The sequence below is a fragment of the Rhinatrema bivittatum genome, chromosome 9 (assembly GCF_901001135.1).
Source record: "Rhinatrema bivittatum chromosome 9, aRhiBiv1.1, whole genome shotgun sequence".
Taxonomy (NCBI): Eukaryota; Metazoa; Chordata; class Amphibia; order Gymnophiona; family Rhinatrematidae; genus Rhinatrema; species Rhinatrema bivittatum.
In genome coordinates, this window is record NC_042623.1 from 139,283,281 (window position 1) to 139,301,706 (window position 18,426).

General features: G+C 42.7%; 1 protein-coding gene across 4 annotated transcripts in view; it reads right to left on the reverse strand.

Annotated features, from left to right (window-relative positions):
- The window catches only part of NMNAT3 (nicotinamide nucleotide adenylyltransferase 3), a 151,415-nt gene that overhangs the window by 46,768 nt on the left and 86,221 nt on the right, over positions 1–18,426 (reverse strand). For all 4 annotated transcript variants that reach the window (XM_029617405.1, XM_029617403.1, XM_029617402.1 and 1 more), the window contains one exon: positions 10,563–10,672. In XM_029617405.1, coding sequence (XP_029473265.1) covers positions 10,563–10,672 — 110 coding nt within the window. The remainder of the gene's footprint in view (positions 1–10,562; positions 10,673–18,426) is intronic.

Below are 18,426 nucleotides of genomic sequence, written 5' to 3' on the forward strand. Positions count from 1 at the left end.
GGGGGAGATACCAATGCGCAGCAAACAGAAGAGAGTTCTGAGAAAGATCATATTTCATGATCTTAAGGTTGCTACATTCTGGGGCAAGGCAGTGGAAAGAATGAGAGGAATGCTGGGGTACATAGGGAAAGGTATAAACAGAAAAATGTAAGCAAATGACGACCCTGCAAATCTTTGCTATTACTTCATTTGGAGTTGTGTGTCTATTCCAAAGGCTGCTTGTCCTAAAGGATAAAGACAAATAGACACAGTACATAAGCAAGCTACCAAAGGTTGTGCAGAGCCTACATCACATGACCTACTACAACACACTTAGGGATATACTGCCTGAAGTGCATTATGGTACTTTAAACACCTGTTTTGGCATCTAACACACATTAAGGAGGTAATTTTATAACTGCTCGCAATATACCCATGGACTTTGCACAGATTATCCTAGAAAACCTATCTGCATTAATTTACACCTGCTAATTTGAGCGAGTAGTTTTTCAGAGAAAAATTATATGCAGATACCCCCCAACCCCATCCCTGAAAATGCCTTTCGTTATGCATCCAGCATCCCCTGGGAGAGGAGTCCAGAGGTCACCGCAAGCGATCCAGGGATTGACTTCCACAGGCCCCGCACCCTTTGCAGTAGAAGAGGACCGGAAGGCTCATCTGCATACTGCTCCCAGCATCCCCCAGGAGAGGAGTCCAGAGGTCACCGCAAGCGATCCAGGGATTGACCTCCACAGCCCCAGCTTCCAGAGGCCCCGGACCCTTTGCAGTAGAGGAGGACAGGAAGCGCGTGAATCTCAAACTCTTCCATTAACTGAGTGAAGATTAATTTAACGGTGGTTAAAGAGGATTGGTTAGTATAGCTTTCAGAAATTTTTGGGCTTATAAAAGTTTGGTGAAAGGTGAAATTAAGGGATATATTATTTACAATTTGTGTGTCTGAGGTAATAAGCAAGCCAGAGATAGTTAATTCTAGTGTCTGTTTTTCCCACCCACTCAACCCTTGATTTTTAGGCACGAGACACTTTCTCATTAAAAATCAATCAGGGTCTTATGTAAATCATATTATTGTACCAGCCCTTATTGAAAGTTTAATCATCCCCTTGTAGGACACTAGCTGAATAATTAGTAAATTCACCTGTAAATTTAAAGTACTCTCATTCCAACTCCCTTAGTATCCTAAACTTAACTAGGAACTCAGTAAAACTAAGATGAAGGTAGCAGTCCAGCAGCAAGAGGGGGGTTTTTCCAGTCTTTTGCACTGAGTGCCACATGTATGATTTTTTACCCGCCGGTGAGAGACTGTATGTGTGCACTCGGTGCAAAGAGCTCCTGGCTCTCAGGGAACAAATCCGATCTCTGGAGGCTAGAGTAGCAGACTTGGAGGAGCTGAGGGAGACAGAGAGGTACATTGATGAGACCTTCAGGGACATAGTAGCCAAGCCCAAATCCAGTCTGGCAGCCCCAGTGCTGCCTTGGATCAGAAAGGTCTCCCAGTAGGAGAACATCACCCTGGTGTAGCAGGAAGTGATCCTGTAGCAAGAACCTGCTCTCCAGGTGATGTATTGTCCTCTCGCACTGAGGACAAGTCTCCCAGGGCTACTGCCCAGGAGGGAAGGGTTAGGCCGGCCATCATAGTTGGTGATTCGATTATTAGAAATGTAGATAGCAAGGTGGCTGGTGGACATGAGGACCGCCTGGTAACTTGCCTGCCTGGTGCGAAGGTGGCAGACCTCACGCGTCACCTAGAAAGGATTATAGACAGTGCTGGGGAGAAACCGGCTGTCGTGGTACATGTGGGCACCAACGACATAGGAAAATGAGGGAGAGAGGTTCTGGAAGCCAAATTTAGGATTTTAGGTAGGAAGCTGAAATCCAGAACCTCCAAAGTGGCATTCTCTGAAATGCTTTCTGTTCCACGTGCAGGTCTCCAGAGGCAGGCAGTGCTCCAGAGTTTCAATGCGTGGATGAGATGATGGTGCAGGGAAGAGGGATTCAGCTTTGTAAGGAACTAGGAAAACTTTTGGGGAAAGGGGAGACTTTTCCGAAAGGATGGGCTCCACCTTAACCAGAGTGGAATCAAGCTGCTGGCACTAACTTTCAGAAAGGAGATGGAGCAGCTTTTAAACTAGAACAGGGGGGAAAGCAGACTGTCACTCAGCAGTGCATGGTTCGGAGAAATGTAACCTTGAAGGATACTAATGAAACAGGAGAGTTAGGGCATCCCAACAGAGAGGTTCCATTAAAAGCAAACATAGTCCATATGCCTATATGTAAAAAATTACCAAAGCTAATGCTTTCCGAATTATCCCAAACAATTGAAAAGCAGTTTGTTAAAACAAACAAAAAACACACTTTGAAATGTCTGTTTGCCAATGCCAGAAATCTAAGAAGTAAGATGGGAGAGTTAGAGTGTATAGCAGCAAATGATGAGATTGACATAATTGGCATCACAGAGACTTGGTGGAAGGAGGATAATCAATGGGACAGTGCTATATCAGGGTACAAATTATATCGCAATGATAGGGAGGATCAACTTGGTGGGGGTGTGGCATTTTATGTCCGGGAGGGTATCGAGTCCAACAAGATAAAGATCATACAAGAGACTAAATGCTCAGTAGAACCTATATGGGTAGAAATCCCATGTGTGTTGGGTAAGAGTATATTGAGATAGGAGTATACTACCGTCCACCTGGACAAAATGGTCAGACAGATAAGAACATAAGAACTTAAGAAATTGCCATGCTGGGTCAGACCAAGAGTCCATCAAGTCCAGCATCCTGTTTCCAACAGAGGCCAAACCAGGACATGGTTTAATGGAATACAGTCAACATGGATTTACCCAAGGGAAGTCTTGCCTAACAAATCTGCTTCATTTTTTTGAAGGGTTTAATAAACATGTGGATAAAGGTGAATGTAATGTATTTGGTGATGTAGTGTGATGTAGTGTATTTGGATTTTCAGAAGGCGTTTGACAAAGTCCCTCATGAGAGGCTTCTTTGAAAATTAAAAAGTCATGGGATAGGAGGCAATGTCCTTTCGTGGATTACAAACTGGTTAAAAGACAGGAAACAGAGATTAGGATTAAATGGTCAATTTTCTCAGTGGAAAAGGGTAAACAGTGGAGTGTCTCAGGGATCTGTACTTGGACCGGTGCTTTTCAATATATATATAAATGATCTGGAAAGGAATAAGACGAGTGAGGTTACCAAATTTGCAGATGATACAAAGCTATTCAGAGTAGTTAAATCACAAGCAGACTGTGATACATTACAGGAGGACCTTGCAAGACTGGAAGATTTTCATCTGCCATTTGGATGCCCATTTAATGTGGACAAGTGCAAGGTGTTGCATATAGGGAAAAATAATCCTGTTGTAGTTACATGATGTTAGGTTCCATATTAGGAGCTACCACCCAGGAAAAAGATCTAGGCATCATAGTGGATAATACTTTAAAATTGTCGGCTCAGTGTACTGCAGCAGTCAAAAAAGCAAATAGAATGTTAGGAATTATTATGAAGGGAATGGTTAATAGAAGGAAAATGTCATAATGCCTCTATAATCGCTCCATGGTGAGACTGCACCCCGCCCGCGGCCGTCCCGCGCAAGGGCCTGCTCACTTTCATGGTTCCACAGCGGGTCCTGGGACAACCTCCCTCGCAGTAGTTGCCAGCCCTGCCAGGGCCCCGGCGTCCCGCGTCAGCAGTCGCTGGGCCTTCCACTGAGCGCCAGGCCTCATGCAGAGGCTTTGCATCCTCTGCCATGTTAGCCACACCCCTACACGCACGCAGACTGCCCGGACTCATGTAGGGCCAAGGGCGGGTCTTAGCTCCACGGCACGCCCTGATTGATCCCTCAATATAAGGAAGTTCCTGTCTACACTTCCTTGCTTTGGCAATCGGGTCGGTTTGCACTAAGATTGCCTCTGCATTTGTTCCTGTTCTTGCCTGTTCCTAGTCTCGTTCCAGGATCCTTCTGTTCCAGTTCTGTTCCTGGCTTCTTCCTGCATCCTAGTTCCTGCGTTCATCTGTCTACCCAGGTAGTACCCTCAGACTGTCTTACTGGTACGGACCTCAGCTTGCTTCTGACCTGCCTGCCTGCCGCCTGCCTCAAAGACTTCAGCTTGTTCCTGACCTGCCTGCCTGCCTCAAAGACCTCAGCTTGTTCCTGACCTGCCCGCCTGCCTCAGGACCTCAGCCTGCCTTTAACCTAGTCTGACTTCCGGTACCTGACCCCTGCTTTGCTGACCATTCCTTGGACTGACCTCTGGATCTTGACCTTTGCCTGCCTGACTTCGTCTCCAGATTCTGCCTCTGTTCCTCACCTTGTCATCACCAACTCTATTCTGGTTCTCCTTGTTCCACCCAGCTTCCAGCTTCAAACCTGATCGTGCTCCCCCTGTGTCCGGGGGCACGCCAGACTTTCATTCTCTCAGGAGACCCTGCGAGGCCCACCTAAGTCCAAGCGGCCCGGGTCCCTACGGGCTCCTCCTGGGGGGACCTCGGGCTTCCAATAGTGAAGCTCTTCCCAGCCTCTGTCTCCTCCAGTGCTCCGCCCCCCTGGGGACAGTTACCTCCTGTTCTCTATCAGGAGACATTCCTTCACTGTACCAGGACAAGGGTCCACCCCGAGCGCAACAGAAGTCAATATTCTAAAAGCCCATATCCACAGCTAAAGCACTCTTTTACAGCAGAAATGACTAAAAATTACCTACTAAACAACATTAATATTAACACGTGCGCTTGTATTACCATTAATGCCAAAGACGTCCCCATGAGGCAAGAAATATGTTAAGCTGAAACACATGCAAATCAGCTCATTTATATTAAAATGACAATTCTAAATTGGTAGACCCCTGACGTTTACCCCTTTATCAACAAGAGGCTCTCCATCCCAGGTCAACAAGGGGCTTTGAACTCTGAGATCTCCCTCTCCCCCAGGACCCCCCCCCCCCCCCACACACACGTACTCCATCCAATGTGTCTGGCATGCGTGATGGGGCAAGAGCAATTCCTAGTTTCCAGAAAGATCATAATGGTGCTGACTGAGCTGATGCTGTCCTTGCAGAGCAAAAGAGAGTGTCAGATCAGTTGGTGCCATTATCATCTTTGGCAGGAGAAAAACAGGAACAAGTGGAAATCGCTCCTGCCTTCCACTTCAGATAATGTAGGCTAGGGAGGGTGATGTCATGGCTTGGAATTTCTTATTGACCTGGGGTGGGGATGTGACTTTGGGGGGCTACTAATCAGGGCATAAATTCTGGGTTTTTCTTGGAAAGAGGACTTTGCGGGTGTTAGGATCCATGAGTTAGTGGGCCCTTGCCCCGCGGTGAGAGGTGGTATCGCCCACGGGGAGGAGCCCCACTGGGCCTCACCATTGGGAGGCGAGGTCTGTAGCAGCAGGTGACACAGCCCAGGGAGTACAGAGAGAGCAGGAGACTGGGGTGTGGATATGAATGCCAGAGCAGACCCTCCTAGTGGTGAAGTGCAGAGCTGGCCCCGAGGAGTGGGGGATGCAAGGCAGGGTATGGAGGAGTGCTGAGGGAACGACCCCAGGGGGCAGAGCCACGGGGTGAGTCAGCACAGGAGGAATGACGTAGGCTTACTCGAAGAGAGGGAAAGCCCAGCGGGGTCTCTGGCAATGCACGTGGGCACTGCCCCGAAGAGCGGGGGAGTGCGGGCACAGTCTCTGAAGTAGAAGCTGGACACTACCCCGAGGAGCGGGGGAGCGTGGCGTAGTCACTGAAGTACACAAGGCGCTGCCCCAAGGAGCGGGGAGCGCAGCACAGTCACTGAAGTACACAAGGCGCTGCTCCGAGGAGTGGGGAACGTGGCACAGTCACAGACGTAAAGGCAATGGCCCGCAGATTAGGGTACACCAACACTGAGTCTCCATGAGTAGAGTAGTTCCAGAAGCGACCCAGAGGAGCAGGAAGCTGGCAGGCAGCGTCCGAGGTGCAGGGCCCTCCGAGGAGTGGATAGTCAGAGGCAGGAATGAGCCCCCGAGGAGCGGGTACCCGAGAGTGTCTCACGCCAGGAGGTGCAGGATACAGGAACCAGCATCCGAAGAGAGATCAGCAGGATTCAGCAATGAAGTAACTCGTTGCCAAGTCGATTAGAGCCAGGCCCCGGTGGTGCTTAAGAGTCCAGGGCTAGTGATGTCATTAAGGGGAGACGCCCCTAAGGTTCCCGCCCTGGCATCCTTAAAGGAGGGCCATGTAGCGCGTGCGCTTAGGAAGGCCCAGAGGAGACATGGCAGTCGGCGGCGTCTCTGCCGTCCTGGGGGAAGCGGATAGCCACAGCCGCGAGTTCACTCAAGGAAGAGAGGGCAGCAGCACATGTAGTGAGAGTAAAAGCAGTCGCAGCCGTCTGCGACCGATGGTCATAACAGCAGGGCTGCTGATCAGAACATTGCACTCTAAAGTAACCTGGAGGAGGAGGAAGAAATTGGCTGTGCATTACGACCCACCTCAAAGGAATGTGAAGTTTGGCATATAAAGGGTAGCTACACCTTTTGAAATTCTGTATAAAGAAAGGAAATCTGTCAAGAGGTTAATCTCTAAAATATATCAAATACTTAATTATAAGGACAAAATTAAACATAGGTACATGTCAGCATGGGAAAGGGATTTTGTGGGTGAATTTATGTAAAAGATTTGGGATGACATTGTGAAGAATTTGATTTCTTTATTTCAACTACTCTAATGCAGAGTGGGTATAAAATGTATTATAGATGATATCTTACCTCCTGTGCATTCATTGGGCCATTTGTTTCACTGGTACATGCGCGTACCTCACGAATGTATGGTACACATGTAACTCGTTAATAAAATATACGCATACCCACAAAAGAAATTAAATGAATGGCCCAACAAATGCACATCCCTAATAGACTGAATAAAGTCTTTCTTGGAGTGGGGGATAAGTGTTTGCCACAACAGTAATATTAAAAGCGAAGGTATACCACCGGGTATAAATCTAATATTACAATAATAAAAAATACCCATTAATAAATCACTTGAATGTTTATTTACTACAAAATTAAAATAATCAAACATCTCCAATATATAAAAAAGTTATCCCATTAAAACAACCTCCCCAATAGTTCCAATCAATCATATATCATCATTTCCCACACAAATTATTCAACTATTCCTCAAGGAAATTGTTTTTACAATCATATACAAATTTTCCCCAATTATATAACTTTACTTTCTGGATGTTTTTCATGTCTTCTTCCAAAGTTTGAATCCTATTGGTATAAGCCACCAGCTGAGAGCTGTGGTTCTGAGTCAAAGAATCTAATCTTGAAGAAATTGAAGAAAACTTGGTAGAGCACTCATGAAATTCAGAGACTCCCAAAATGGAGTCCAAGGGCACCACAGCCGGTTTGGAGATTTGAACTACAGTCTATGTTACCAAGACATTGAGTCAATGGCAAAGCAGGTGTAGTGAACTTGCCATTCGGTGAAATGTCAATTTGCAAGCCTTCTGGATGATCCAAAGCGAAGCTCTCATCCTCAGATAGCAATTGTGGTTCCTGACACTCCACCTGTAGCAACTCCCTCAGACGCAGCTCCTATGAGTTCATCAATCGGAGACGTGACTGCCATTCTGGGTGAGGTAGAACGCTGCACCGGCAGTGGATGAAGACCAAGAGGACTTAAGGATATTTCCCCAGATGAGCTAGATACTCTTCTCACTAGCCCGATAATGGGAATTGTGTCCCCTTGCCCCTGTGGCAGGAGATTTGGAATGCTGACCAGGGAGAAGCTAGGCTTCGGAGGGAAATACCCTAACTGTCCCCTTTCACTTGGACGGCATGACAAATTCAAGGTAGTAAAACTGAGGAAACGGAGCAGGCCAGAGCCATGCTACCAACTCTTAACTCCTCCCTATCATCCTCATTTACTTTTTATCCCCCATAGACAAAGAATAAGAAAAATACCCATAGTAAATCAGACCCTTAATCTACTTTAAGAAAATGTAATTTGTGGTAGGATTGTATAAAAGAATCAGAGTAGTAGAAGAAAATCACAAAATGATATGTATATAATATGTATAATAGAACAGATTTTCACTGTTCAATAATAATACATGGTATTTGTCCAATGTCACCTATGCGAAATGTTGCCACTGAGAATGCTGTCACCTCTGCTGCTTGAATAATCTTGTTGATATGAAATATTAGTCAAGAACAAAAAACTTTAAACAATGTGAAATCTCTCCATTGGTTCCCCCCAACGCAGGCCCCTTAGCGAAACAAGATTGTGTTGAGAGAGTGCAAAAAACTTTGAATTGTAATCTTTGTGACAAGCATCTAGAATAAATGGCTGTGTTGAAATTGGATATATACCATCTATTATTAGTGAATAGTGAAAATCTGAATTGCTCATTCTTCCTATTATATTTGGGGCAGGATGACATTCTATTGATACTTTCAATGAAGAAACAAGCAGTATCAGACAGTCGTAATGTAACTTATTATCCATCTTATTCTTCCTGTATGAATTCAGTATCTCTACAAGATGTCTTGGTAAAATTAACATTTTCGGAAACACCACAAAATCCTATTTCAAACAGGGGAGAAGAAAAAAACTGATACCTCACGCATTTCCAGCATAGCTCCCTGCTTCAATGGCAGGGGAGAAGATAAACAACCAATAAGGGCTGTATAACATAATCTGGGTAAAAACAAATAAGCATGGGTGTAGCTTGCTTATTGCGGCGGTTACTACCCCTACTACCTCTAACTAATCAAGCTAGATATTTCACTTGGATGCAGCTCCATCACCGCTCTCTACATTAATGGTGGGGGTGGAAGGGAAATAGAACCAAGAGCTAAGAGAAACAGATAAGTATGAGAGAAAAAATGAGGGAAGCTTGCTGGGCAGACTGGATGGGCCATTTGGTCTTCTTCTGCCGTCATTTCTATGTTTCTATTCTGTTTCAAAGTTTTCTTACACATAATCCTATTTGAATAGGAAGAAGAGTGTGGAACTAGAATGCTTTTCATTAATAAGTTTACCCTAAAGTTTTCTTTTAAAACATCTGCTATAGAGTATCTGACTTGCAATAATTTCAAAATTAAACTTTGAATATAATATACCAATAATCAGTGATGTAATAAGCATTACTGTAGGTTTAAATAGTTATAGAAGGCACATCTCAGTGGTACCTTATAAGGATTCTGGAACACTTAGCATTCTCAGGGGGAAATGAAAGGTTTCTTTTAATTATTATACATACTTATGATCAGGTAACAGAAAATGTGAACAAACAAGTATCATACCATCCAATACTTTCATAAAAATGGCAAAAATCATATATTTGGGCACAATAAAAAAAACAATATTTTAAATTTGTACTGGGTTACTTGATAACGATGCAGTGTGTTTTGATTAGAATGCCTGTATTACAGGAGCACTACATCACAATTCAGAGCTGTAGAGCCAGCAAACCTCAGAGGGAAAAATATATGGAATGTTCCCTAAAGCAGCTTACCTTAAGTCACACGGATGGGTTATGTGACTACACTCCTTGCCGAATGGATGGACTCTTCTAAAACTTTCTAAAAATGCATAAAGGTCTTTTACTGCTCATGCAACCCCCATGACATATTTCTATATGGGACAAGCTTAGTGGACTCTAAAATCTCAGTGGGATTGAGAGACTCCAGAGAGTCATGGAGGAGCTCAGACTCCCTGTGTCTTTGTGGCTGTCCCATTCCAATTTGACCTAGGGTTTACTCTTCCAAAGCTCTTCTTACCAAATTGTCAATTACAGATGCTTCCAACCTGGGATGGGGATCTCACCCACAAGAGCTTTGTATCCAGAGCACTGGTCAGTCAAGAAGAAATTACATATCAATCTACTGAAGCTATGAGCAAGTACTGAACACACTAAAGGCTTTAGAAATCTGGTGGCCAACAAAATAGTCCTAGTCCAAAGAGATGGTAGTTTTCTACTTGAACAAGCAGAGAGGAACAGGATCCATCCTCTTATACCAGGAAGTGGAACCTCAGTGTGGAACCAGGTCATCTCTTATGAGATGATGCCAAGAGTCATATATTTAACATCCTGAAAGACAAACTCAGTCGACAGCTGGACTCCTTGGATCAGGATGTGACAAAAAGAGTCTTCCTGCAGTAGGGTAAACCTGAATTGAATCTGTTTACAAGAGCTTGAAACAGAAAGGTACAAAACAAGTCTTCTGCTCCAGGAGCAGATCAGAAGACAGATTAGTGGCATACTCTTTCTCCCTTCATTGGCAGACATGTCTTCTGTACATGTCTCCTCCCTTACCTCTGGTATCTAAAACCTTAAAAAAGCTGAGAAGGATCAGGGGAACTCTGGAACACCTCTTCCTGGTGCTGCATGCACCCTTAACTGGATTAAGCAAGGGCAATAATCAGGCAACCCCATTTGCCTAGGTAAATGGCTTTCAAGATTGCCCTTCAAGGATTTCTACGCATTTATATTTGACACCCAAAAATCAAACCATGGCTTCTCCATCACGCTCTTCCCAATTAACCAAAAAGAATAAAATGTTCTTTGCAGGCAAACCTGTGTGTTGTGGAGAAAGGGAACCATTGGCAACCATCTCTTTGGAGCAATTGTTCCTTGTGGATTCTTTCTTGAGCTGGAGTGACTGGAGTAATTCCTCATAATGGTGCCTGTGTTAAAATAAAGGTTTCTCTGTGAACTAAGCCTCTCGGAGATGCAGAAAAGGATTACCCTGCATTTTTCTTTTTCTGGAACAGAATCTATTTTTTGCCATTTGGATTGTAATGAGATCTTAACAAGAGCTCACCAGATTCAGTTTCTTGCAATGGTATCATTTCTCTTAATGGTAGTTAACATTTTTACACAACAGATAAATGCTTCCTCAACTTCTACTTATTTCCCTTTTGCAGTCTCCTTCTAAAAATTAAACAGAACAGGAAGGTTGTTTTCGGAATAAGACTACTGAACACTGCATCTTTTGTTTACGTACTCTTGTTGGCATGCAAAGGCTTAGCAACAGCAACAAAAATGTCTTTGCATAAAATACTGTAAATTCAAAAGATGTTATTCAAAGAGATTCCTAACAAACTTTATAATAATGGCAACATGTTGTAAAAAAAAAAAAAAAGGCAGCAAAGCGTGGGATGGAAGGTCATGAACACTGTACAATGGTGTCTGATGAGAAAAACGTATCCATTGCTGATATCCACATATGGAGAGTATACCAAATTCTGGGTTGTACAGAAATACTATAGGTTACTGTGAAAGGTAAAGCAGAATTTCTGCTGCTAAAGGACCAAGCTCATACTGATATTTTGGGCTAGATCCAAATATTGTAAAATGACCTTTTAAAATAAAAAATAAACTTATCAAGGTATTCAGGGAATATACTTAGTGTGATAAAGGCACTTCTCAGGTTGCTGAATATACCATTAACCATTATGCACTCTGTCATGTCTTAGTACTTATCTCTGTAGTCAGTTTTAAAAACACGCAGTCCTTTACTGAGGTCCCTAAGTTTTCAGCTAAAAATAACCTACAAATAGGTCTGTAATTCATTTGCCTGGATTTAGGTACCAAAATTAAGTGCCTAATGCTGAAATGCAGCACTAGGTGCCTAACTTTTTTCCCTGCTCTGATTCCTTCCCCATAACTGCCCACTTTGTTTAGGCATCTACATTTGTGCTCATCGTTGGTCAGCTTTCCCAGGGGCCAATTTAGGCACCTAACTCTCAAAATTAGGCATCTAAATCCTTTGAAAATTAACCCTTACATGTCAAATAGAATGTTGGTGCAGGTTACTTGCTGACCAGTTAAAATACCAGTGGACTTGCACTACAACACACAGGAGTTGGTAAGGCAACTTAGATTTCTGTATTTTAAAAGGCTTTTTTATTAAAAAAAAAAAAAACAACAAAAAAAAAAAACTGACTTGTAAAAAATATAAAATAAAATAACCTGCAGGTCAGACATTTACAATTCACTCATTGCTACTGAGTCATAAACTGCCAGGAAATGCTCTCGACAGTCCTAACTGGCGAACTGAGTATGGACAGACTTTATTAGCCATATATCAAGCAACAAACTTACGTTTTATCGGCACTCAAAGTGACAAGGAAATATAGTTGCACTTTTAAATACCCTCCTAATTTATCCTTCCAATGGTATTTTGGTCTTTAATATGTTCTTGAAGCAGCACTACCTCTAAGATGCTCAATTTTGGTCAGATTCAAGTAAGGCATACAAGTTTTCTCCCCCTCTGACTCTGTAAACAACTCAATTCTCTCACCTGTTTCTCGGTCTTAAGTTAAAAAAAAAATCACTGAAAAATCAGAGGATTCAATGTATGTCTTCTCCATTTCCGATTTGTAACTGCACCTCTCCCTCCTGCATGATGGAATGTGAGTTCTACTAGAAAAATAAAGATGATCTAGGGATGATGGCGAGATGAATCTGAACAACCTATCTACAGACCCTTGCAGCACTGACCAAAACAAAAATGGGTTGCTCCAAGGCTTTGTTCAGGTGCATACATGAAAGCATTACATTGATTACTATTGTATAGATATTTAGACACATGAAACAGAAAAGTACCATGACCTAAGGCTTGTAAAGGCTAACCTAAGTCAACATGTCTGACTAAATGAGTACTTTCAGATCAAATGCTTACTGTAATTTTATCTGACCTTCAGGCTTCGAAACCTTGTGCTAGCTCCCCAGCATTACACAAAAATGCTGGGCTGGATTTAAGTAGCTTAATTCCCTACTGTATATACACCAGCCTTAACGTTTTTATAGATTCTAAGGTAGCAGCTCATAGCATTCTCACCAACAGCCAGACTTAGATTATTTTCCCAAGAGACCAGTATCTTCTTTGCCTTAATGCATTTTTCTCCACTGAATTGAAAAAGAGCAACATTCCATATGTGGATTACAGTATAAACACTTAGCAAATGTATCTGTGTACCTGCTAGTGCAAAAAATACATGTCACAATGATAACAAAAATGATAGTAAAAACATTCTGTCATGGCAAATGCATTATTAGCTCAATTTTCAAGCAGTCTGCATAGGGACAAATACTATGAGTTAGGGTGGCCAACTAGGAGTACCCCAAAAGGAGGAGCCTTCCTCCAAAAAGGACAAAATGAGGGACAAAAATATGCATTGAATTGGCATATTTAATTAGCAGAAATGCATTTGAATATGCAAATACATTTACATAGATGTGACAAATTCTTACTATAACAAACAGAAATACAGCTCACCATATTGTGAAGATGCTAATTAAGTAATCCAGATTACAGCATATTTAAAGTTCAGATACAATAATTCCCTGTCCCAAAGAGCATACAATCTATTTGGGTTCCTTGCCCCTTACCCCCACAATCTTACTATCATCTATAGAGGTACCTTGCTCCTTCCTCCCTCTCTTCCCTCTTTCAAATCCCACTCTCTATTTCTCCCCTGCCCAGTATCAATCCCTACCCCTCTCCCTCTGTCCAGCAGCATTCCTGCAATCTTCCCTCTGGCTAGCAGCAGGTACAAAACTCCTCTCCCCAGATCCAGGTTCCAAGTTCTCCCTCCCCCTTACCTCCTCAGCACCAGATTTTTCTCTCTCTCTCTCTCTGACATGCACTCACTTTTTCTTTCTCACACACACACACACACACACACACTTCTGCTGCTGTGCTGTTGCTCATGTACTCAATTAGCAAGTGCTTCCACACCCTCCCCCAGCACACATGCATAAAGTTATTGAACCTTCCCCCCTGCCCACTCTCTAACACATTCACTGGTTTTGTCCACAGTGGACCTCTACTGCTGTCCTCTGAGCTCAAGCTGACTTTGGGCACATGGACACTACTGCTTGTAAGTGAATGCCCCTCCCCCTCTGGTTACAGCCCTGGCACATACGTTTCTTATGACTCCTCTCCCTTTCTGAAATTAAGCTTGCTTTCACCTTCAGGTCTACAGTGCCTTCCTACTGACTGCTAGTGTCCCAGACAGCCCTGCTGCAGTCTGCTGTGCTTAGATGAGATTTGACTTTTCTCAGCTGGGCAGGAGGGCAGGTCTCCCAGACAGAGGGAGAGAAAGCAGGGCACATAACCAGACTATCACTGCATACTCTTAACCTGCAGGTTTGCATCAATTCTCATAATGAAAGTATACTTTTGCTTTCCCTATTAAGCTTACCACTGGTTTAAAATACATGCTGCATCACTTGGCACTTGCTTTTTCTGCAAGTGGAATTTTGCTTGAGAAGTCCTAAGATTTGAAAATGCCACCTACACATGCAATTTTCCTCCCCCGACCACAACACATCCCTGGGAATGCCGTCTCTCAATCAGGCCGATACAGTAAATAATGTGGGAGAGGGGACGCTCCATTCCTGGGCACGCGATTCTGTATTTAAATGAGGTGGTGCACTAATAGGGAGGTGCTAGGGACAATAGTGCCTCCTTACTAGCGGCAGAGGTGGCTGTCAGCGAGTCCGACATCCGACGCTCTATTTTACTGGTGTTGGATTTTGAACCTGCTGACAGCCATAGGTTAGGAAAACAGGCGCTGGTAAAACTGAGCATCCGTTTTGCTAACCGCTGACTGGCGGGCAGAATTTTTTTTAACTTTATTTATTTATTTTAAGTTTTGGTTCATCTGACTTAATATCGCTAGGAGTGATATTAAGTCTGAGGGTGTACAGAAAAGAAGTATTTTCTGCTTTCTGTACACTTTACCGGGGTGCTCAGAAATATGTGGCTTGGCTGCACATTTTACTTTCAGTATCCCAGGCACCAACTAATAATCTCATTAACATGAACATAAGAACATGCCATACTGGGTCAGACCAAGGGTCCATCAAGCCCAGCATCCTGTTTCCAACACTGGCCATGCCAGGCCATAAGAACCTGGCAAGTAACTAAAAACTAAGTCTATTCCATATTACCGTTGCTAGTAATAGTGGTGGTTATTATCTAAGTCAACTTAATTAATAGCAGGTAATGGACTTCTCGTCCAAGAACTTCTCCAATCCTTTTTTAAACACAGCTATACTAACTGCACTAACCACATCCTCTGGCAACAAATTCCAGAGTTTAATTGTGCATTGAGTAAAAAAAGAAATTTCTCCGATTAGTTTAAATGTGCCACATGCTAACTTCATGGAGTGCCCCCTAGCCTATTATCCGAAAGAGTAAATAACCGATTCGCATCTACCCGTTCTAGACCTCTCATGATTTTAAACACCTCTATCATATCCCCCCTCAGCCATCTCTTCTCCAAGCTGAAAAGTCCTAACCTCTTTAGTCTTTCCTCATAGGGGAGCTGTTCCATTCCCCTTATCGTTTTGGTAGCCCTTCTCTCTACCTTCTCCATTGCAATTATATCTTTTTTGAGATGCGGCGACCAGAATTGTACACAGTATTCAAGGTGCGGTCTCACCATGGAGCGATAGAGGCATTATGACATTTTTCGTTTTATTCACCATTCCCTTTCTAATAATTCCCAACATTCTGTTTGCTTTTTTGACTACCGCAGCACACTGAACCGACAATTTCAATGTGTTATCCACTGTGACGCCTAGATCTCTTTCTTGGGTTGTAGCACCTAATATGGAACCTAACATTGTGTAATTATAGCATGGGTTATTTTTCCCTATATGCATCACCTTGCACTTATCCACATTAAATTTCATCTGCCATTTTGATGCCCAATTTTCCAGTCTCACAAGGTCTTCCTGCAATTTATCACAATCTGCTTGTGATTTAACTACTCTGAACAATTTTGTGAAATCTGCAAATTTGATTATCTCACGCGTTGTATTTCTTTCCAGATCATTTATAAATATATTGAAAACTAAGGGTCCCAATACAGATCCCTGAGGCACTCCACTGCCCACTCCCTTCCACTGAGAAAATTGTCCATTTAATCCTACTCTCTGTTTCCTGTCTTTTAGCCAGTTTACAATCCACGAAAGGACATCGCCCCCTATCCCATGACTTTTTATTTTTCCTAGAAGCCTCTCATGAGGAACTTTGTCAAATGCCTTCTGAAAATCCAAGTACTCTACATCTACAGGTTCACCTTTATCCACATGTTTTTTTAACTCCTTTAAAAAAGTGAAACAGATTTGTGAGGCAAGACTTGCCTTGGGTAAAGCCATGCTGACTTTGTTCCATTAAACATGTCTTTCTATATGTTCTGTGATTTTGATGTTTAGAACACTTTCCACTATTTTTCCTGGCACTGAAGTCAGGCTAACCGTTCTATATTTGCTTGTGATGAGTGCTATTAGTTTTTGGTAGGGGGAGGGAGGGGGGCTGGCTGCACGTTTTTGATGTGCTGACCCCTTTCTGTATAATGGGTAATAGACACGCGTCAAAAACGCGCGGCCAATTGCAGGTTATACGGTGCGCTTGGCCGAGCATGCCTCACTGTATTGTCCTGAAAGAGGATAAAACTACAAACATTGTGGAATATGCAAACTTTTAGCCATGTTGAGGGGGGAGGGGATCAATTTTCAGATGGTTCATTAAAGAAGGTGAAATCTTTTTTTTTTTACCTGTATAACTCACTTTGAAAATTAACCTCCTTATTTTATAGTATTTTAAAAACGCACGTCAACTAGGCCGCCTCCTGTCAACAAATTTAAAATACCTTCAACTTTAGTACAGAATTATAACCTTCCTAATGGAGAAAATCTTTTAAACAAAATATAATTTAATTTTGCTGTAGTACAGTGTACCCAATATAATTCTCATAAATGTCACTGCAATGTATACATATATGAAATCCTCTTAAATTATATTAAAGTGAAAGATGGCAGTTTCATATGTTCTTGTGGCAGGACCCATCCAGATTATCCCATCCTTTAAATTTAATCAACGCACCAACCTTCCACCTCTTTTTTTGTGTATTATGTCCAATGCTGTGAAATTTATAAAATATTATCGTGCTCTTGTGACGTATTTAACTTCTTCAATTTTAAATATGCCATGCTTGGCTTTCTTATATATAAATACAGACCGCCCAAACCGTTACTTAGCTGCAACTGAATGGCGTCTTCCTCCACTTATTCACTGAACCCGACTTGCGGAAGTTTCGAACAAAATCCTTCTTCAGGAGTTACAATGTCTTTATCACTCGTTATTCTTGTTCGACTACCTAAACTTTCTCTTTTTTCAGTTACAATCTGTTTGCAGCAAAGCCTCCTCACCAGCGTCTTAAATGGCGGTTCCATTGGACATAATACACAAAAAAAAAAAGAAAAAAAAAAGAGGTGGAAGGTTGGTGCATTGATTGAATTTAAAGGATGGGATAACCTGGATGGGTCCTGCCACAAGAGCGTATGAAACCGCCATCTTTCACTTTAATATAATTTAAGAGGATTTCATATATGTATACTTTGCAGTGAAATTTATGAGAATTATACATTGGGTTCAGTAATATATGATGGATGTTCTAGATTTGAACCCTCTTAGATGATCATTTGAGACACTTGGGTTGTACAGTGTCCAGCATACTGTATGCCAAAGAGATTCTAGTTTCCCCCCCTCATACACGCACACACATCAGTGCTCCTGAGCCTGTCGGGGGCCAGAGTGCTCTTGTTGCAGCCCTCCTGGTAGGCTCCGAGGGCTATAGGAGGTTTAGAGGCTAAACTGGAGGACACACATTAGGCAGAAAAAGCTCAGAACTAAGGAGGTTTTAGTTCTTCACATGCAGGGGTAGGGGGTGGGGGCACTTTCAGTTTGGACAATTTTTGAGTTAGACACAGCACATTCTAAAACTAAGATGTAGATATCTAGCAAAAGGCTACCAAAAAAACATCTGTAGTGACAGAAACCTGATTCTGGGTTTAAAGAAAGGATGAAAATGATTTCTTTTGGCTTACATACAATGTTCTTGATGCTGGTGTGCAAAGAAAAGCATCATCTTTTTATTTATTTACTTGCATGATCTTTATTATGCTAAACTATTATAATCTTCTCATTTTAGTTTCTACTCACAGGAATGCTGCTGTTAAATTTAGCTTTCAGTCTTGCTGCTTTGACTTCTCTTCTTCTCTTACTTTAAAATGGACATGTAACTATTCTTGCTTATCTATAAAGTTCTCTGTTCTATGTACATTTCCATTTCTCTCTCTGTTACACAACCCTATAGCCCAGAGTGGACTTATTTTCTATTGACTCCAAGCCTTCTCTCAAACTACCCCCCTTAACATTCAGTGACCTTACTGTTACATCTGTAAGGGTAAAAAAAAGCAGGGCAGGTATTCTGCCCCTAAGCCAAAGGATAGCTCTTTATGATGGCAACCAAGCAAGCTGAAAGGTTTGCTTGCCTCCAGACCAGACCTGCAGTCCTGGCTCTGAGGACTCAGATTGATCCTGAGGGGGCTCATAGGGGATCACTAGGGCTATCCTAGT